We start from the raw sequence: 14,989 nt of genomic DNA on the forward strand, positions 1-14,989 counted from the left end.
TCCCCAGGGCAGACAGGGTATTCAGTGGATGTGGTTTGTCCCCAGGGCAGAAAGGGTATTCAGTGGATGTGGTTTGTCCCCAGGGCAGAAAGGGTATTCAGTGGATGTGGTTTGTCCCCAGGGCAGACAGGGTATTCAGTGGATGTGGTTTGTCCCCAGGGCAGACAGGGTATTCAGTGGATGTGGTTTGTCCCCAGGGCAGACAGGGTATTCAGTGGATGTGGTTTGTCCCCAGGGCAGAAAGGGTATTCAGTGGATGTGGTTTGTCCCCAGGGCAGACAGGGTATTCAGTGGATGTGGTTTGTCCCCAGGGCAGACAGGGTATTCCGTGGATGTGGTTTGTCCCCAGGGCAGACAGGGTATTCAGTGGATGTGGTTTGTCCCCAGGGCAGACAGGGTATTCCGTGGATGGGGTTTGTCCCCAGGGCAGACAGGGTATTCAGTGGATGTGGTTTGTCCCCAGGGAAGAAAGGGTATTCAGTGGATGTGGTTTGTCCCCAGGGCAGAAAGGGTATTCAGTGGATGTGGTTTGTCCCCAGGGCAGAAAGGGTATTCAGTGGATGTGGTTTGTCCCCAGGGCAGAAAGGGTATTCAGTGGATGTGGTTTGTCCCCAGGGCAGACAGGGTGTTCAGTGGATGTGGTTTGTCCCCAGGGCAGAAAGGGTATTCAGTGGATGTAGTTTGTCCCCAGGGCAGAAAGGGTATTCAGTGGATGTGGTTTGTCCCCAGGGCAGACAGGGTGTTCAGTGGATGTGGTTTGTCCCCAGGGCAGACAGAGTGTTCAGTGGATGTGGTTTGTCCCCAGGGCAGAAAGGGTATTCAGTGGATGTGGTTTGTCCCCAGGGCAGACAGGGTATTCAGTGGATGTGGTTTGTCCCCAGGGCAGACAGGGTATTCCGTGGATGTGGTTTGTCCCCAGGGCAGACAGGGTATTCAGTGGATGTGGTTTGTCCCCAGGACAGACAGGGTATTCAGTGGATGTGGTTTGTCCCCAGGGCAGACAGGGTGTTCAGTGGATGTGGTTTGTCCCCAGGGCAGACAGGGTGTTCAGTGGATGTGGTTTGTCCCCAGGGCAGAAAGGGTATTCAGTGGATGTGGTTTGTCCCCAGGGCAGACAGGGTGTTCAGTGGATGTGGTTTGTCCCCAGGGCAGACAGGGTGTTCAGTGGATGTGGTTTGTCCCCAGGGCAGACAGGGTATTCAGTGGATGTGGTTTGTCCCCAGGGCAGAAAGGGTATTCAGTGGATGTGGTTTGTCCCTAGGGCAGAAAGGGTATTCAGTGGATGTGGTTTGTCCCCAGGGCAGAAAGGGTATTCAGTGGATGTGGTTTGTCCCCAGGGCAGAAAGGGTATTCAGTGGATGTGGTTTGTCCCCAGGGCAGAAAGGGTATTCAGTGGATGTGGTTTGTCCCCAGGGCAGAAAGGGTGTTCAGTGGATGTGGTTTGTCCCCAGGGCAGAAAGGGTATTCAGTGGATGTGGTTTGTCCCCAGGGCAGAAAGGGTATTCAGTGGATGTGGTTTGTCCCCAGGGCAGAAAGGGTATTCAGTGAATGTGGTTTGTCCCCAGGGCAGAAAGGGTATTCAGTGGATGTGGTTTGTCCCTAGGGCAGAAAGGGTATTCAGTGGATGTGGTTTGTCCCCAGGGCAGACAGGGTATTCAGTGGATGTGGTTTGTCCCCAGGGCAGAAAGGGTATTCATTGGATGTGGTTTGTCCCCAGGGCAGAAAGGGTATTCAGTGGATGTGGTTTGTCCCCAGGGCAGAAAGGGTATTCAGTGGATGTGGTTTGTCCCCAGGGCAGAAAGGGTATTCAGTGGATGTGGTTTGTACCCAGGGCAGAAAGGGTATTCAGTGGATGTGGTTTGTCCCCAGGGCAGAAAGGGTATTCAGTGGATGTAGTTTGTCCCCAGGGCAGAAAGGGTATTCAGTGGATGTGGTTTGTCCCCAGGGCAGAAAGGGTATTCAGTGGATGTGGTTTGTCCCCAGGGCAGAAAGGGTATTCAGTGGATGTGGTTTGTCCCCAGGGCAGAAAGGGTATTCAGTGGATGTGGTTTGTCCCCAGGGCAGAAAGGGTATGGGTAAATGTTTCTTCTACTCAGACTGTCATTTCACCGACCCAGCATCCGTGACGTGGATGAACTGGAACATAAACTGATAGGAACTTTGTGTGTGTGTGTTATCTAACGTGTGTGTGGTGTTCCAGGTGTCCAACGTGCACGCGCGGGGTGCTAGGTTGTCCTGGGCTCCCCCGGTCGGGCTGGTGAACCGGTTCAGCAACAGCCAGTCTCTTACCTACGAGGTCTCTCTGTCCGACAAGGGACGGGACGGCAAATACAGACTTATATACAGGTAGAACACACCTATCTCTGATCCTGACTAGCAGGTAAAACACACCTATCTCTGATCCTGACTAACAGGTAAAACACACCTATCTCTGATCCCGACTAGCAGGTACAACACACCTATATCTGATCCTGACTAGCAGGTAGAACACACCTATATCTGATCCTGACTAGCAGGTAGAACACACCTATCTCTGATCCTGACTAGCAGGTAGAACACACCTATCTCTGATCCTGACTAGCAGGTAAAACACACCTATCTCTGATCCTGACTAGCAGTTAGAACACCCATATATCTGATCCTGACTAACAGGTAAAACACACCTATCTCTGATCCTGGCTAGCAGGTAAAACACACCTATCTCTGATCCTATCTAGCAGGTAAAACACACCTATCTCTGATCCTGACTAGCAGGTAAAACACACCTATCTCTGATCCTGTCTAGCAGGTAAAACACACCTATCTCTGATCCTGTCTAGCAGGTAAAACACACCTATCTCTGATCCTGTCTAGCAGGTAAAACACACCTATCTCTGATCCCGACTAGCAGGTAAAACACACCTATCTCTGATCCTGTCTAGCAGGTAAAACACACCTATCTCTGATCCTGTCTAGCAGGTAAAACACACCTATCTCTGATCCTGACTAGCAGGTAAAACACACCTATCTCTGATCCTGACTAGCAGGTAAAACACACCTATCTCTGATCCTGACTAGCAGGTAAAACACACCTATCTCTGATCCCGACTAGCAGGTAGAACACACCTATCTCTGATCCTGACTAGCAGGTAAAACACACCTATCTCTGATCCTGACTAGCAGGTAAAACACACCTATCTCTGATCCTGACTAGCAGGTAAAACACACCTATCTCTGATCCTGACTAGCAGGTAAAACACACCTATCTCTGATCCTGACTAGCAGGTAGAACACACCTATCTCTGATCCTGACTAGCAGGTAAAACACACCTATCTCTGATCCTGACTAGCAGGTAAAACACACCTATCTCTGATCCTGACTAGCAGGTAGAACACACCTATCTCTGATCCTGACTAGCAGGTAAAACACACCTAACTCTGAACCTGACTAGCAGGTAAAACACACCTATCTCTGATCCTGACTAGCAGGTAAAACACACCTATCTCTGATCCTGTCTAGCAGGTAAAACACACCTATCTCTGATCCTGACTAGCAGGTAAAACACACCTATCTCTGATCCTGACTAGCAGGTAAAACACACCTATCTCTGATCCTGACTAGTAGGTAAAACACACCTATCTCTGATCCTGACTAGCAGGTAAAGCACACCTATCTGATCCTGACTATCAGGTAAAACACACCTATCTCTGATCCTGTCTAGCAGGTAAAACACACCTATCTCTGATCCTGACTAGCAGGTAAAACACACCTATCTCTGATCCTGACTAGCAGGTAAAACACACCTATCTCTGATCCTGACTAGCAGGTAAAACACACCTATCTCTGATCCTGACTAGCAGGTAAAACACACCTATCTCTGATCCCGACTAGCAGGTAGAACACACCTATCTCTGATCCTGACTAGCAGGTAAAACACACCTATCTCTGATCCTGACTAGCAGGTAAAACACACCTATCTCTGATCCTGACTAGCAGGTAAAACACACCTATCTCTGATCCTGACTAGCAGGTAAAACACACCTATCTCTGATCCTGACTAGCAGGTAGAACACACCTATCTCTGATCCTGACTAGCAGGTAAAACACACCTATCTCTGATCCTGACTAGCAGGTAAAACACACCTATCTCTGATCCTGACTAGCAGGTAGAACACACCTATCTCTGATCCTGACTAGCAGGTAAAACACACCTAACTCTGAACCTGACTAGCAGGTAAAACACACCTATCTCTGATCCTGACTAGCAGGTAAAACACACCTATCTCTGATCCTGTCTAGCAGGTAAAACACACCTATCTCTGATCCTGACTAGCAGGTAAAACACACCTATCTCTGATCCTGACTAGCAGGTAAAACACACCTATCTCTGATCCTGACTAGTAGGTAAAACACACCTATCTCTGATCCTGACTAGCAGGTAAAGCACACCTATCTGATCCTGACTATCAGGTAAAACACACCTATCTCTGATCCTGTCCAGCAGGTAAAACACACCTATCTCTGATCCTGACTAGCAGGTAAAACACACCTATCTCTGATCCTGTCTAGCAGGTAAAACACACCTATCTCTGATCCTGACTAGCAGGTAAAACACACCTATCTCTGATCCTGACTAGCAGGTAGAACACACCTATCTCTGATCCTGACTAGCAGGTAAAACACACCTAACTCTGAACCTGACTAGCAGGTAAAACACACCTATCTCTGATCCTGACTAGCAGGTAAAACACACCTATCTCTGATCCTGTCTAGCAGGTAAAACACACCTATCTCTGATCCTGACTAGCAGGTAAAACACACCTATCTCTGATCCTGACTAGCAGGTAAAACACACCTATCTCTGATCCTGACTAGTAGGTAAAACACACCTATCTCTGATCCTGACTAGCAGGTAAAGCACACCTATCTGATCCTGACTATCAGGTAAAACACACCTATCTCTGATCCTGTCTAGCAGGTAAAACACACCTATCTCTGATCCTGACTAGCAGGTAAAACACACCTATCTCTGATCCTGACTAGCAGGTAAAACACACCTATCTCTGATCCTGACTAGCAGGTAAAACACACCTATCTCTGATCCTGACTAGCAGGTAAAACACACCTATCTCTGATCCCGACTAGCAGGTAGAACACACCTATCTCTGATCCTGACTAGCAGGTAAAACACACCTATCTCTGATCCTGACTAGCAGGTAAAACACACCTATCTCTGATCCTGACTAGCAGGTAAAACACACCTATCTCTGATCCTGACTAGCAGGTAAAACACACCTATCTCTGATCCTGACTAGCAGGTAGAACACACCTATCTCTGATCCTGACTAGCAGGTAAAACACACCTATCTCTGATCCTGACTAGCAGGTAAAACACACCTATCTCTGATCCTGACTAGCAGGTAGAACACACCTATCTCTGATCCTGACTAGCAGGTAAAACACACCTAACTCTGAACCTGACTAGCAGGTAAAACACACCTATCTCTGATCCTGACTAGCAGGTAAAACACACCTATCTCTGATCCTGTCTAGCAGGTAAAACACACCTATCTCTGATCCTGACTAGCAGGTAAAACACACCTATCTCTGATCCTGACTAGCAGGTAAAACACACCTATCTCTGATCCTGACTAGTAGGTAAAACACACCTATCTCTGATCCTGACTAGCAGGTAAAGCACACCTATCTGATCCTGACTATCAGGTAAAACACACCTATCTCTGATCCTGTCCAGCAGGTAAAACACACCTATCTCTGATCCTGACTAGCAGGTAAAACACACCTATCTCTGATCCTGTCTAGCAGGTAAAACACACCTATCTCTGATCCTGACTAGCAGGTAAAACACACCTATCTCTGATCCTGACTAGCAGGTAAAACACACCTATCTCTGATCCTGACTAGCAGGTAAAACACACCTATCTCTGATCCTGACTAGCAGGTAAAACACACCTATCTCTGATCCTGACTAGCAGGTAAAACACACCTATCTCTGATCCTGACTAGCAGGTAAAACACATCTATCTCTGATCCTGACTAGCAGGTAAAACACACCTATCTCTGATCCTGACTAGCAGGTAAAACACACCTATCTCTGATCCTGACTAGCAGGTAAAACACACCTATCTCTGATCCTGACTAGCAGGTAAAACACACCTATCTCTGATCCTGACTAGCAGGTAAAACACACCTATCTCTGATCCTGTCTAGCAGGTAAAACACACCTATCTCTGATCCTGACTAGCAGGTAAAACACATCTATCTCTGATCCTGACTAGCAGGTAGAACACACCTATCTCTGATCCTGACTAGCAGGTAAAACACACCTATCTCTGATCCTGACTAGCAGGTAAAACACACCTATCTCTGATCCTGACTAGCAGGTAAAACACACCTATCTCTGATCCTGACTAGCAGGTAAAACACACCTATCTCTGATCCTGACTAGCAGGTAAAACACACCTATCTCTGATCCTGACTAGCAGGTAAAACACACCTATCTCTGATCCTGACTAGCAGGTAAAACACACCTATCTCTGATCCTGACTAGCAGGTAAAACACACCTATCTCTGATCCTGACTAGCAGGTAAAACACACCTATCTCTGATCCTGTCTAGCAGGTAAAACACACCTATCTCTGATCCTGACTAGCAGGTAAAACACACCTATCTCTGATCCTGACTAGCAGGTAGAACACACCTATCTCTGATCCTGACTAGCAGGTAAAACACACCTATCTCTGATCCTGACTAGCAGGTAAAACACACCTATCTCTGATCCTGACTAGCAGGTAGAACACACCTATCTCTGATCCTGACTAGCAGGTAAAACACACCTAACTCTGAACCTGACTAGCAGGTAAAACACACCTATCTCTGATCCTGACTAGCAGGTAAAACACACCTATCTCTGATCCTGTCTAGCAGGTAAAACACACCTATCTCTGATCCTGACTAGCAGGTAAAACACACCTATCTCTGATCCTGACTAGCAGGTAAAACACACCTATCTCTGATCCTGACTAGTAGGTAAAACACACCTATCTCTGATCCTGACTAGCAGGTAAAGCACACCTATCTGATCCTGACTATCAGGTAAAACACACCTATCTCTGATCCTGTCTAGCAGGTAAAACACACCTATCTCTGATCCTGACTAGCAGGTAAAACACACCTATCTCTGATCCTGACTAGCAGGTAAAACACACCTATCTCTGATCCTGACTAGCAGGTAAAACACACCTATCTCTGATCCTGACTAGCAGGTAAAACACACCTATCTCTGATCCCGACTAGCAGGTAGAACACACCTATCTCTGATCCTGACTAGCAGGTAAAACACACCTATCTCTGATCCTGACTAGCAGGTAAAACACACCTATCTCTGATCCTGACTAGCAGGTAAAACACACCTATCTCTGATCCTGACTAGCAGGTAAAACACACCTATCTCTGATCCTGACTAGCAGGTAGAACACACCTATCTCTGATCCTGACTAGCAGGTAAAACACACCTATCTCTGATCCTGACTAGCAGGTAAAACACACCTATCTCTGATCCTGACTAGCAGGTAGAACACACCTATCTCTGATCCTGACTAGCAGGTAAAACACACCTAACTCTGAACCTGACTAGCAGGTAAAACACACCTATCTCTGATCCTGACTAGCAGGTAAAACACACCTATCTCTGATCCTGTCTAGCAGGTAAAACACACCTATCTCTGATCCTGACTAGCAGGTAAAACACACCTATCTCTGATCCTGACTAGCAGGTAAAACACACCTATCTCTGATCCTGACTAGTAGGTAAAACACACCTATCTCTGATCCTGACTAGCAGGTAAAGCACACCTATCTGATCCTGACTATCAGGTAAAACACACCTATCTCTGATCCTGTCCAGCAGGTAAAACACACCTATCTCTGATCCTGACTAGCAGGTAAAACACACCTATCTCTGATCCTGTCTAGCAGGTAAAACACACCTATCTCTGATCCTGACTAGCAGGTAAAACACACCTATCTCTGATCCTGACTAGCAGGTAAAACACACCTATCTCTGATCCTGACTAGCAGGTAAAACACACCTATCTCTGATCCTGACTAGCAGGTAAAACACACCTATCTCTGATCCTGACTAGCAGGTAAAACACACCTATCTCTGATCCTGACTAGCAGGTAAAACACATCTATCTCTGATCCTGACTAGCAGGTAAAACACACCTATCTCTGATCCTGACTAGCAGGTAAAACACACCTATCTCTGATCCTGACTAGCAGGTAAAACACACCTATCTCTGATCCTGACTAGCAGGTAAAACACACCTATCTCTGATCCTGACTAGCAGGTAAAACACACCTATCTCTGATCCTGTCTAGCAGGTAAAACACACCTATCTCTGATCCTGACTAGCAGGTAAAACACATCTATCTCTGATCCTGACTAGCAGGTAGAACACACCTATCTCTGATCCTGACTAGCAGGTAAAACACACCTATCTCTGATCCTGACTAGCAGGTAAAACACACCTATCTCTGATCCTGACTAGCAGGTAAAACACACCTATCTCTGATCCTGACTAGCAGGTAAAACACACCTATCTCTGATCCTGACTAGCAGGTAAAACACACCTATCTCTGATCCTGACTAGCAGGTAAAACACACCTATCTCTGATCCTGACTAGCAGGTAAAACACACCTATCTCTGATCCTGACTAGCAGGTAAAACACATCTATCTCTGATCCTGACTAGCAGGTAAAACACACCTATCTCTGATCCTGACTAGCAGGTAAAACACACCTATCTCTGATCCTGACTAGCAGGTGTGTATGAATGTTCCAGACTTTGGAAGAACACCTGACGGAAACATAAACATCTCACTTTCATCTCAAGTGCAAATTACATTTGTGTGTGTGTGTGTGTGTGTGTGTGTGTGTGTGTGTGTGTGTGTGTGTGTGTGTGTGTGTGTGTGTGTGTGTGTGTGTGTGTGTGTGTGTAGTGGAGAGGAGTTGGAGTGTCATCTAAAAGACCTGAGGCCAGCTTCAGACTACCACGTACGGTAAGAACACACACACTTTTTCACCACTTCTTTGCTATTGTGTTAATAAATGTGATTATTGATGTTTTGTGTGTGTGTGTTTCAGAGTCAGCGCGGTGTGTAACTCTAACTTGAGGGGTGTGTGTTCGGAGACGGGGTCGTTCACAACACACACCTGCCCCCCCGACCTGCCCTTCCCCCCCAAACTATCTCACCGCACCAAGAGCACCCTCACACTGCAGTGGAAGGTACACACACTTTTAGTTCCTTTCATTGGGTGTTCCGATTGTTTACTCTTGTACCAAAAGTGTCCACTCATTCCCTCCCATCCAGTCTATTTTAGATCCATCAGGGGAGTGAATGAGTGCACACTTCAGAGACAGGGGAGTGAATGAGTGCACACTTCAGGGACGAGGGCATGAATCTGGGTTCTATTTTGCTCTCAGGGAAGATCTGCTTCCTGGTGTTTTATGACATCGCTGTCCAGTCCTTCTCCATGTCATTCTGAAAGGGGGTTGGTCAGGATAGATTGCACTCTCATCCTCACCTCTATATAGATAGATCTGTCAGTGATTTTCTGTCTTGGGTTCTGTCACAGCGTAAGGGCTGCGTGGAGAGTGACATCACTCACTCAGACAGGATATGAGGTCACACTAATGAAAACACACAGGCCATTTCCTCTCTGTGACAGCCCCAGTTCATCCTCCTCTCCTCATCATGTACACACACACACGCGCACACACACACGCACACACGCACACACACACACTCCAGACACTCCAACTTATTCTTCTCTTCTCTCGCCAGCCTCCAGTCGACAACGGATCCAAAATCACAAACTACCTTCTGGAGTGGGACGAGGTACCACACACACACTCCTATTGGATAATATGCCATCTATTTCCAACGTACATAAAATCTCTCTCTTCTCTCCTCTCTCTCCCCTCTCTCTGTCCTCTCTCTCCCCTCTCTCTCTGTCCTCTCTCTCCCCTCTCTCTCTGTCCTCTCTCTCCCCTCTCTCTCTGTCCTCTCTACCCTCTCTCTCTCCTCTCTCTCTGTCCTCTCTCCCCTCTCTCCCCTCTCTCCCCTCTCTTTCTCCTCTCTCTCCCCCCTCTCTCTCCCCACTCTCTTTCCGTCCTCTCTTTCTGTCCTCTCTCCCCCCTCTCTCTGTCCTCTCTCTTTCTCCTCTCTCTCCCCTCTCTCTCTGTCCTCTCTCCCCTCTCTTTCTCCTCTCTCCCCCCTCTCTCTCCCCACTCTCTCCGTCCTCTCTTTCTGTCCTCTCTCCCCCCTCTCTCTCTCTCCTCTCTTTCTCTCCTCTCTCTCTGTCCTCTCTCCCCTCTCTCTCTCTCCTCTCTCTCCTCTCTCTGTCCTCTCTCCCCCCTCTCTCTCCTCTCTCTGTCCTCTCTCTATGTCCTCTCTCTCCTCTCTCTGTCCTCTCCCCTCTCTCTCTCCCCTCTCTCTCTCTCCTCTCTCTCCCCTCTCTCTCTGTCCTCTCTCCCCTCTCTCTCTCTCCTCTCTTTCTAAATCACTATGAAAGGCAGTCTTCATATGTCTCTGTTCTAGATTTGTATTATTACATCATGATATCAAGTTGGTTTGACCTTGGCTTCCCAGAACAGCGCCGGACAAATAAATTATATTACTGTTGTCATTATTATTATTATTATTATTATTATTATTATTATTGCAGTCTAGTCTCATCTCTCTCTCCCTACTCCTCCCCTCACCCCTTCTCCTCCATAGGGAAAGAAGAACAGTGTATTTAGAGAATGTTACTTTGGGAGCCAGAGACACTGTAAACTGACCAGACTGTGTCCTGCTGTGGGCTACACCTTCAGAGTGGCTGCTCACAACGACATAGGCACCAGGTATGTGTTATAACTCTACATACACATGACATAACACTACATAGGCACCAGGTATGTGTTATAACTCTACATAGACATGACATAACACTACATAGGCACCAGGTATGGGTGTAATAGCACTACATATGCATGGCATAACACTACATTGCATAAGGTAGGTGACATCTTCCACTTTCCCTCTCCCAGTGTCTATCCTCCTCTATATCTTTCTATGTCTCTATCTATGTCGTTCTTTATCTATCTATCTATCTCCAACCCTCTCTTCCACCGGGCTTCTGCTCTGTTACTCTGTCTGTCATCCTCACTCTCATTTTGACCTTCACTCTTCCCATCTGTTGCACCCTCACCATCTCTCTCTCTCTGTCTCTCTCTGTCTCTCTCTGTCTCTCTCTCTCTCTCTCTCTGTCTCTCTCTGTCTGTCTCTGTCTCTGTCTGTCTGTTTTCTGTCTCTCTCTCTCTCTCTCTCTCTCTCTCTCTCTCTCTCTCTCTCTCTCTCTCACACACACACTGTCTGGTTGATGTATGGCTGTGTTGAGGTTAGTTGTCTGGTTGATGTATGGCTGTATTGAGGTTAGTTGTCTGGTTGATGTATGGCTGTGTTGAGGTTAGTTGTCTGGTTGATGTATGGCTGTGTTGAGCTTAGTTGTCTGGTTGACGTATGGCTGTGTTGAGGTTAGTTGTCTGGTTGATGTATGTCTGTGTTGAGGTTAGTTGTCTGGTTGATGTATGGCTGTGTTGAGGTTAGTTGTCTGGTTGATGTATGGCTGTGTTGAGGTTAGATGTCTGGTTGACGTATGGCTGTGTTGAGGTTAGTTGTCTGGTTGATGTATGGCTGTGTTGAGGTTAGTTGTCTGGTTGATGTATGGCTGTGTTGAGGTTAGTTGTCTGGTCTTATCTCTCTGATTGAGTCTCTCTCTATTTTCTTGTTTCTTCACTCCTCTTGTTCTCGCATCGTTGCCGTGGGGCAGATTCCCCTGCTTGAGGCCGGTCGTTCCAGTGACAGAAAAGAGGAGGAAGATGGAAGGAGTTTTGTGTGTGTCTAAATTCATGTATTTTGCTCCCTCCCTCACTCTCTCCCCCCTCCCTCCCTCACTCTCTCCCCCCTCTCCCTCCCCCCTACCTCTCCCCTCCCCCTCTCTCCCTACCTCTCCCCTCCCCCCTCTCTCCCTACCTCTCCCCTCCCCCCTCTCTCCCTCCCCCTCTCTCCCTCGCTCTCCCCTCCCCCTCTCTCCCTCCCCCCTCTCTCCCTCCCCCCTCTCTCCCTCCCTCTCCCCTCCCCCCTCTCTCCCTCCCTCTCCCTTCCCCCCTACCGCTCCCCTCCTCCTTCTCTCCCCCTACCTCTCCCCCTCTCTCCCTCCCTCTCCCCTCCCCCCTCTCTCTCCCTCTCCCCCCTCTCCCTCCCCCTCTCTCCCTCCCCCTCCCCTCCCCCTCTCTCAATCGCCCCTCCCCCTACCTCTCCCTTCCTCTCTCCCTCTCCCCCCTCTCCCTCCCCCTCTCTCCCTCCCCCTCCCCCCTCTCTCCCTCTCCCCTCCCCCTACCTCTCCCTTCCTCCCTCCCTCCCCCCTCTCTCCCTCCCACCTGTAACCCTCCACAGTGGTTTCAGTACGGAGGTTGTGTTCTACACTACAGGTACGCTGCCCTCCTGCCCCCTGGCACCGCGGCTGCTGCGGGCGGGCGTCTCCTGGGTCACGCTGGAGTGGGGCCGTCCCGAGGGCAGCGCCAACGAGGAACTAATCACATACACACTCGAGATCCAGGAGGATAATACCGTGAGTCCCACACACACACACACACACACACACACACGTTCAACAAAACGTCCGTTTAAAGGTTAACTGAGAACGTTTGACCCTCCAGGGAACAGACTTTCATCCGAAGTACACTGGAGACAACCTAACCTCCACAGTGCAAGGCCTGAAGAGGAGCACACAGTACAAATTCAGGGTAAGAGTGTGTCTGTCTCTGAGGTTTTATTGTGGCGAAATGGTGTCTGGTTGTGTGTTACCGTGGAAACGGGAAAGGCTTGTATTCTGCTAGAAAGACACAGTGATTGTTGTCGTCATGTGCACGAGATACACACGCACTACACAATGTGTCCGCGTTTAGCAGCCATACAACCACTGTCAGTCTGTCCTCTAGAAATACCTGCAATTTACTGCTATTTATGAACTGGGTGGTTCGAGCCCTGAATGCTGGTTGGCTGACAGCCGTGGTATATCAGACTGTATACCACGGGTTATACTGCTCTAATTACGTTGGTAACCAGTTTATAATAACAATAAGTCACCTCAGGGGTTTGTGATATATGGCCATTATACCATGACTAAGGGCTGTATCCAGGCACTCTGCGTTACGTTGTGCATAAGAACATCCCCTAGCCGTGGCGTATTGGCCCTATTCCACACCCCCCCGTGCCTTATTGCTTAAATAAACACCAGCAAGATACTGCTATAAGTGTATCTGTGCTTTGTTGAAGGTTTTCATTTGTAAAACACAATGTTCTAAAGAGAAAAGTGAGAGAGTGACCTAGACAGAGAGAGTGACCTAGACAGAGAGAGTGTGACCTAGACAGAGAGAGTGACCTAGACAGAGAGAGTGTGACCTAGACAGAGAGAGTGACCTAGACAGAGAGAGTGTGACCTAGACAGAGAGAGAGTGACCTAGACAGAGAGAGTGTGACCTAGACAGAGAGAGTGTGACCTAGACAGAGAGAGTGACCTAGACAGAGAGAGTGTGACCTAGACAGAGAGAGTGACCTAGACAGAGAGTGTGACCTAGACAGAGAGAGAGTGACCTAGACAGAGAGAGTGTGACCTAGACAGAGAGAGTGACCTAGACAGAGAGAGTGTGAACTAGACAGAGAAAGAGTGACCTAGACAGAGAGAGAGTGACCTAGACAGAGAGAGTGTGACCTAGACAGAGAGAGTGTGACCTAGACAGAGAGAGTGACCTAGACAGAGAGAGTGTGACCTAGACAGAGAGAGTGACCTAGACAGAGAGTGTGACCTAGACAGAGAGAGAGTGACCTAGACAGAGAGAGTGTGACCTAGACAGAGAGTGTGACCTAGACAGAGAGAGTGTGACCTAGACAGAGAGAGAGTGACCTAGACAGAGAGAGTGTGACCTAGACAGAGAGAGAGTGACCTAGACAGAGAGAGTGTGACCTAGACAGAGAGAGAGTGACCTAGACAGAGAGAGTGTGACCTAGACAGAGAGAGTGTGACCTAGACAGAGAGAGTGTGACCTAGACAGAGAGAGTGTGACCTAGACAGAGAGAGTGTGACCTAGACAGAGAGAGTGTGACCTAGACAGAGAGAGTGACCTAGACAGAGAGAGTGTGACCTAGACAGAGAGAGAGTGACCTAGACAGAGAGAGTGTGACCTAGACAGAGAGAGTGTGACCTAGACAGAGGGAGTGTGACCTAGACAGAGAGAGTGTGACCTAGACAGAGAGAGTGTGACCTAGACAGAGACAGTGTGACCTAGACAGAGAGAGAGTGACCTAGACAGAGAGAGTGTGACCTAGACAGAGAGAGTGACCTAGACAGAGAGAGTGTGACCTAGACAGAGAGAGTGTGACCTAGACAGAGAGAGTGTGACCTAGACAGAGAGAGAGTGACCTAGACAGAGAGAGTGTGACCTAGACAGAGAGAGAGTGACCTAGACAGAGAGAGTGTGACCTAGACAGAGAGAGTGTGACCTAGACAGAGAGAGTGTGACCTAGACAGAGAGAGTGTGACCTAGACAGAGAGAGAGTGACCTAGACAGAGAGAGTGTGACCTAGACAGAGAGAGAGTGACCTAGACAGAGAGAGAGTGACCTAGACAGAGAGAGAGTGACCTAGACAGAGAGAGTGTGACCTAGACAGAGAGAGTGTGACCTAGACAGAGAGAGTGTGACCTAGACAGAGAGAGAGTGACCTAGACAGAGAGAGTGTGACCTAGACAGAGAGAGTGTGACCTAGACAGAGAGAGTGTGACCTAGACAGAGAGTGTGTGACCTAGACAGCGAGAGTGTGACCTAGACAGAGAGAGTGTGACCTAGACAGAGAGAGTGTGACCTAGACAAAGAGAGTGTG

General features: G+C 48.2%; 1 protein-coding gene across 1 annotated transcript in view; it reads left to right on the top strand.

Annotated features, from left to right (window-relative positions):
• LOC139412933 (fibronectin type III domain-containing protein 3B-like) overlaps nucleotides 1-14,989 on the top strand; it is a 112,241-nt gene that overhangs the window by 43,941 nt on the left and 53,311 nt on the right. Inside the window, exons 8-14 of the mRNA XM_071159822.1 lie at nucleotides 2,201-2,346; nucleotides 9,005-9,064; nucleotides 9,150-9,291; nucleotides 9,851-9,904; nucleotides 10,787-10,911; nucleotides 12,506-12,680; nucleotides 12,769-12,855. Coding sequence (XP_071015923.1) covers nucleotides 2,201-2,346; nucleotides 9,005-9,064; nucleotides 9,150-9,291; nucleotides 9,851-9,904; nucleotides 10,787-10,911; nucleotides 12,506-12,680; nucleotides 12,769-12,855 — 789 coding nt within the window. The remainder of the gene's footprint in view (nucleotides 1-2,200; nucleotides 2,347-9,004; nucleotides 9,065-9,149; nucleotides 9,292-9,850; nucleotides 9,905-10,786; nucleotides 10,912-12,505; nucleotides 12,681-12,768; nucleotides 12,856-14,989) is intronic.

Source organism: Oncorhynchus clarkii, chromosome 7 (assembly GCF_045791955.1).
Source record: "Oncorhynchus clarkii lewisi isolate Uvic-CL-2024 chromosome 7, UVic_Ocla_1.0, whole genome shotgun sequence".
Taxonomy (NCBI): Eukaryota; Metazoa; Chordata; class Actinopteri; order Salmoniformes; family Salmonidae; genus Oncorhynchus; species Oncorhynchus clarkii.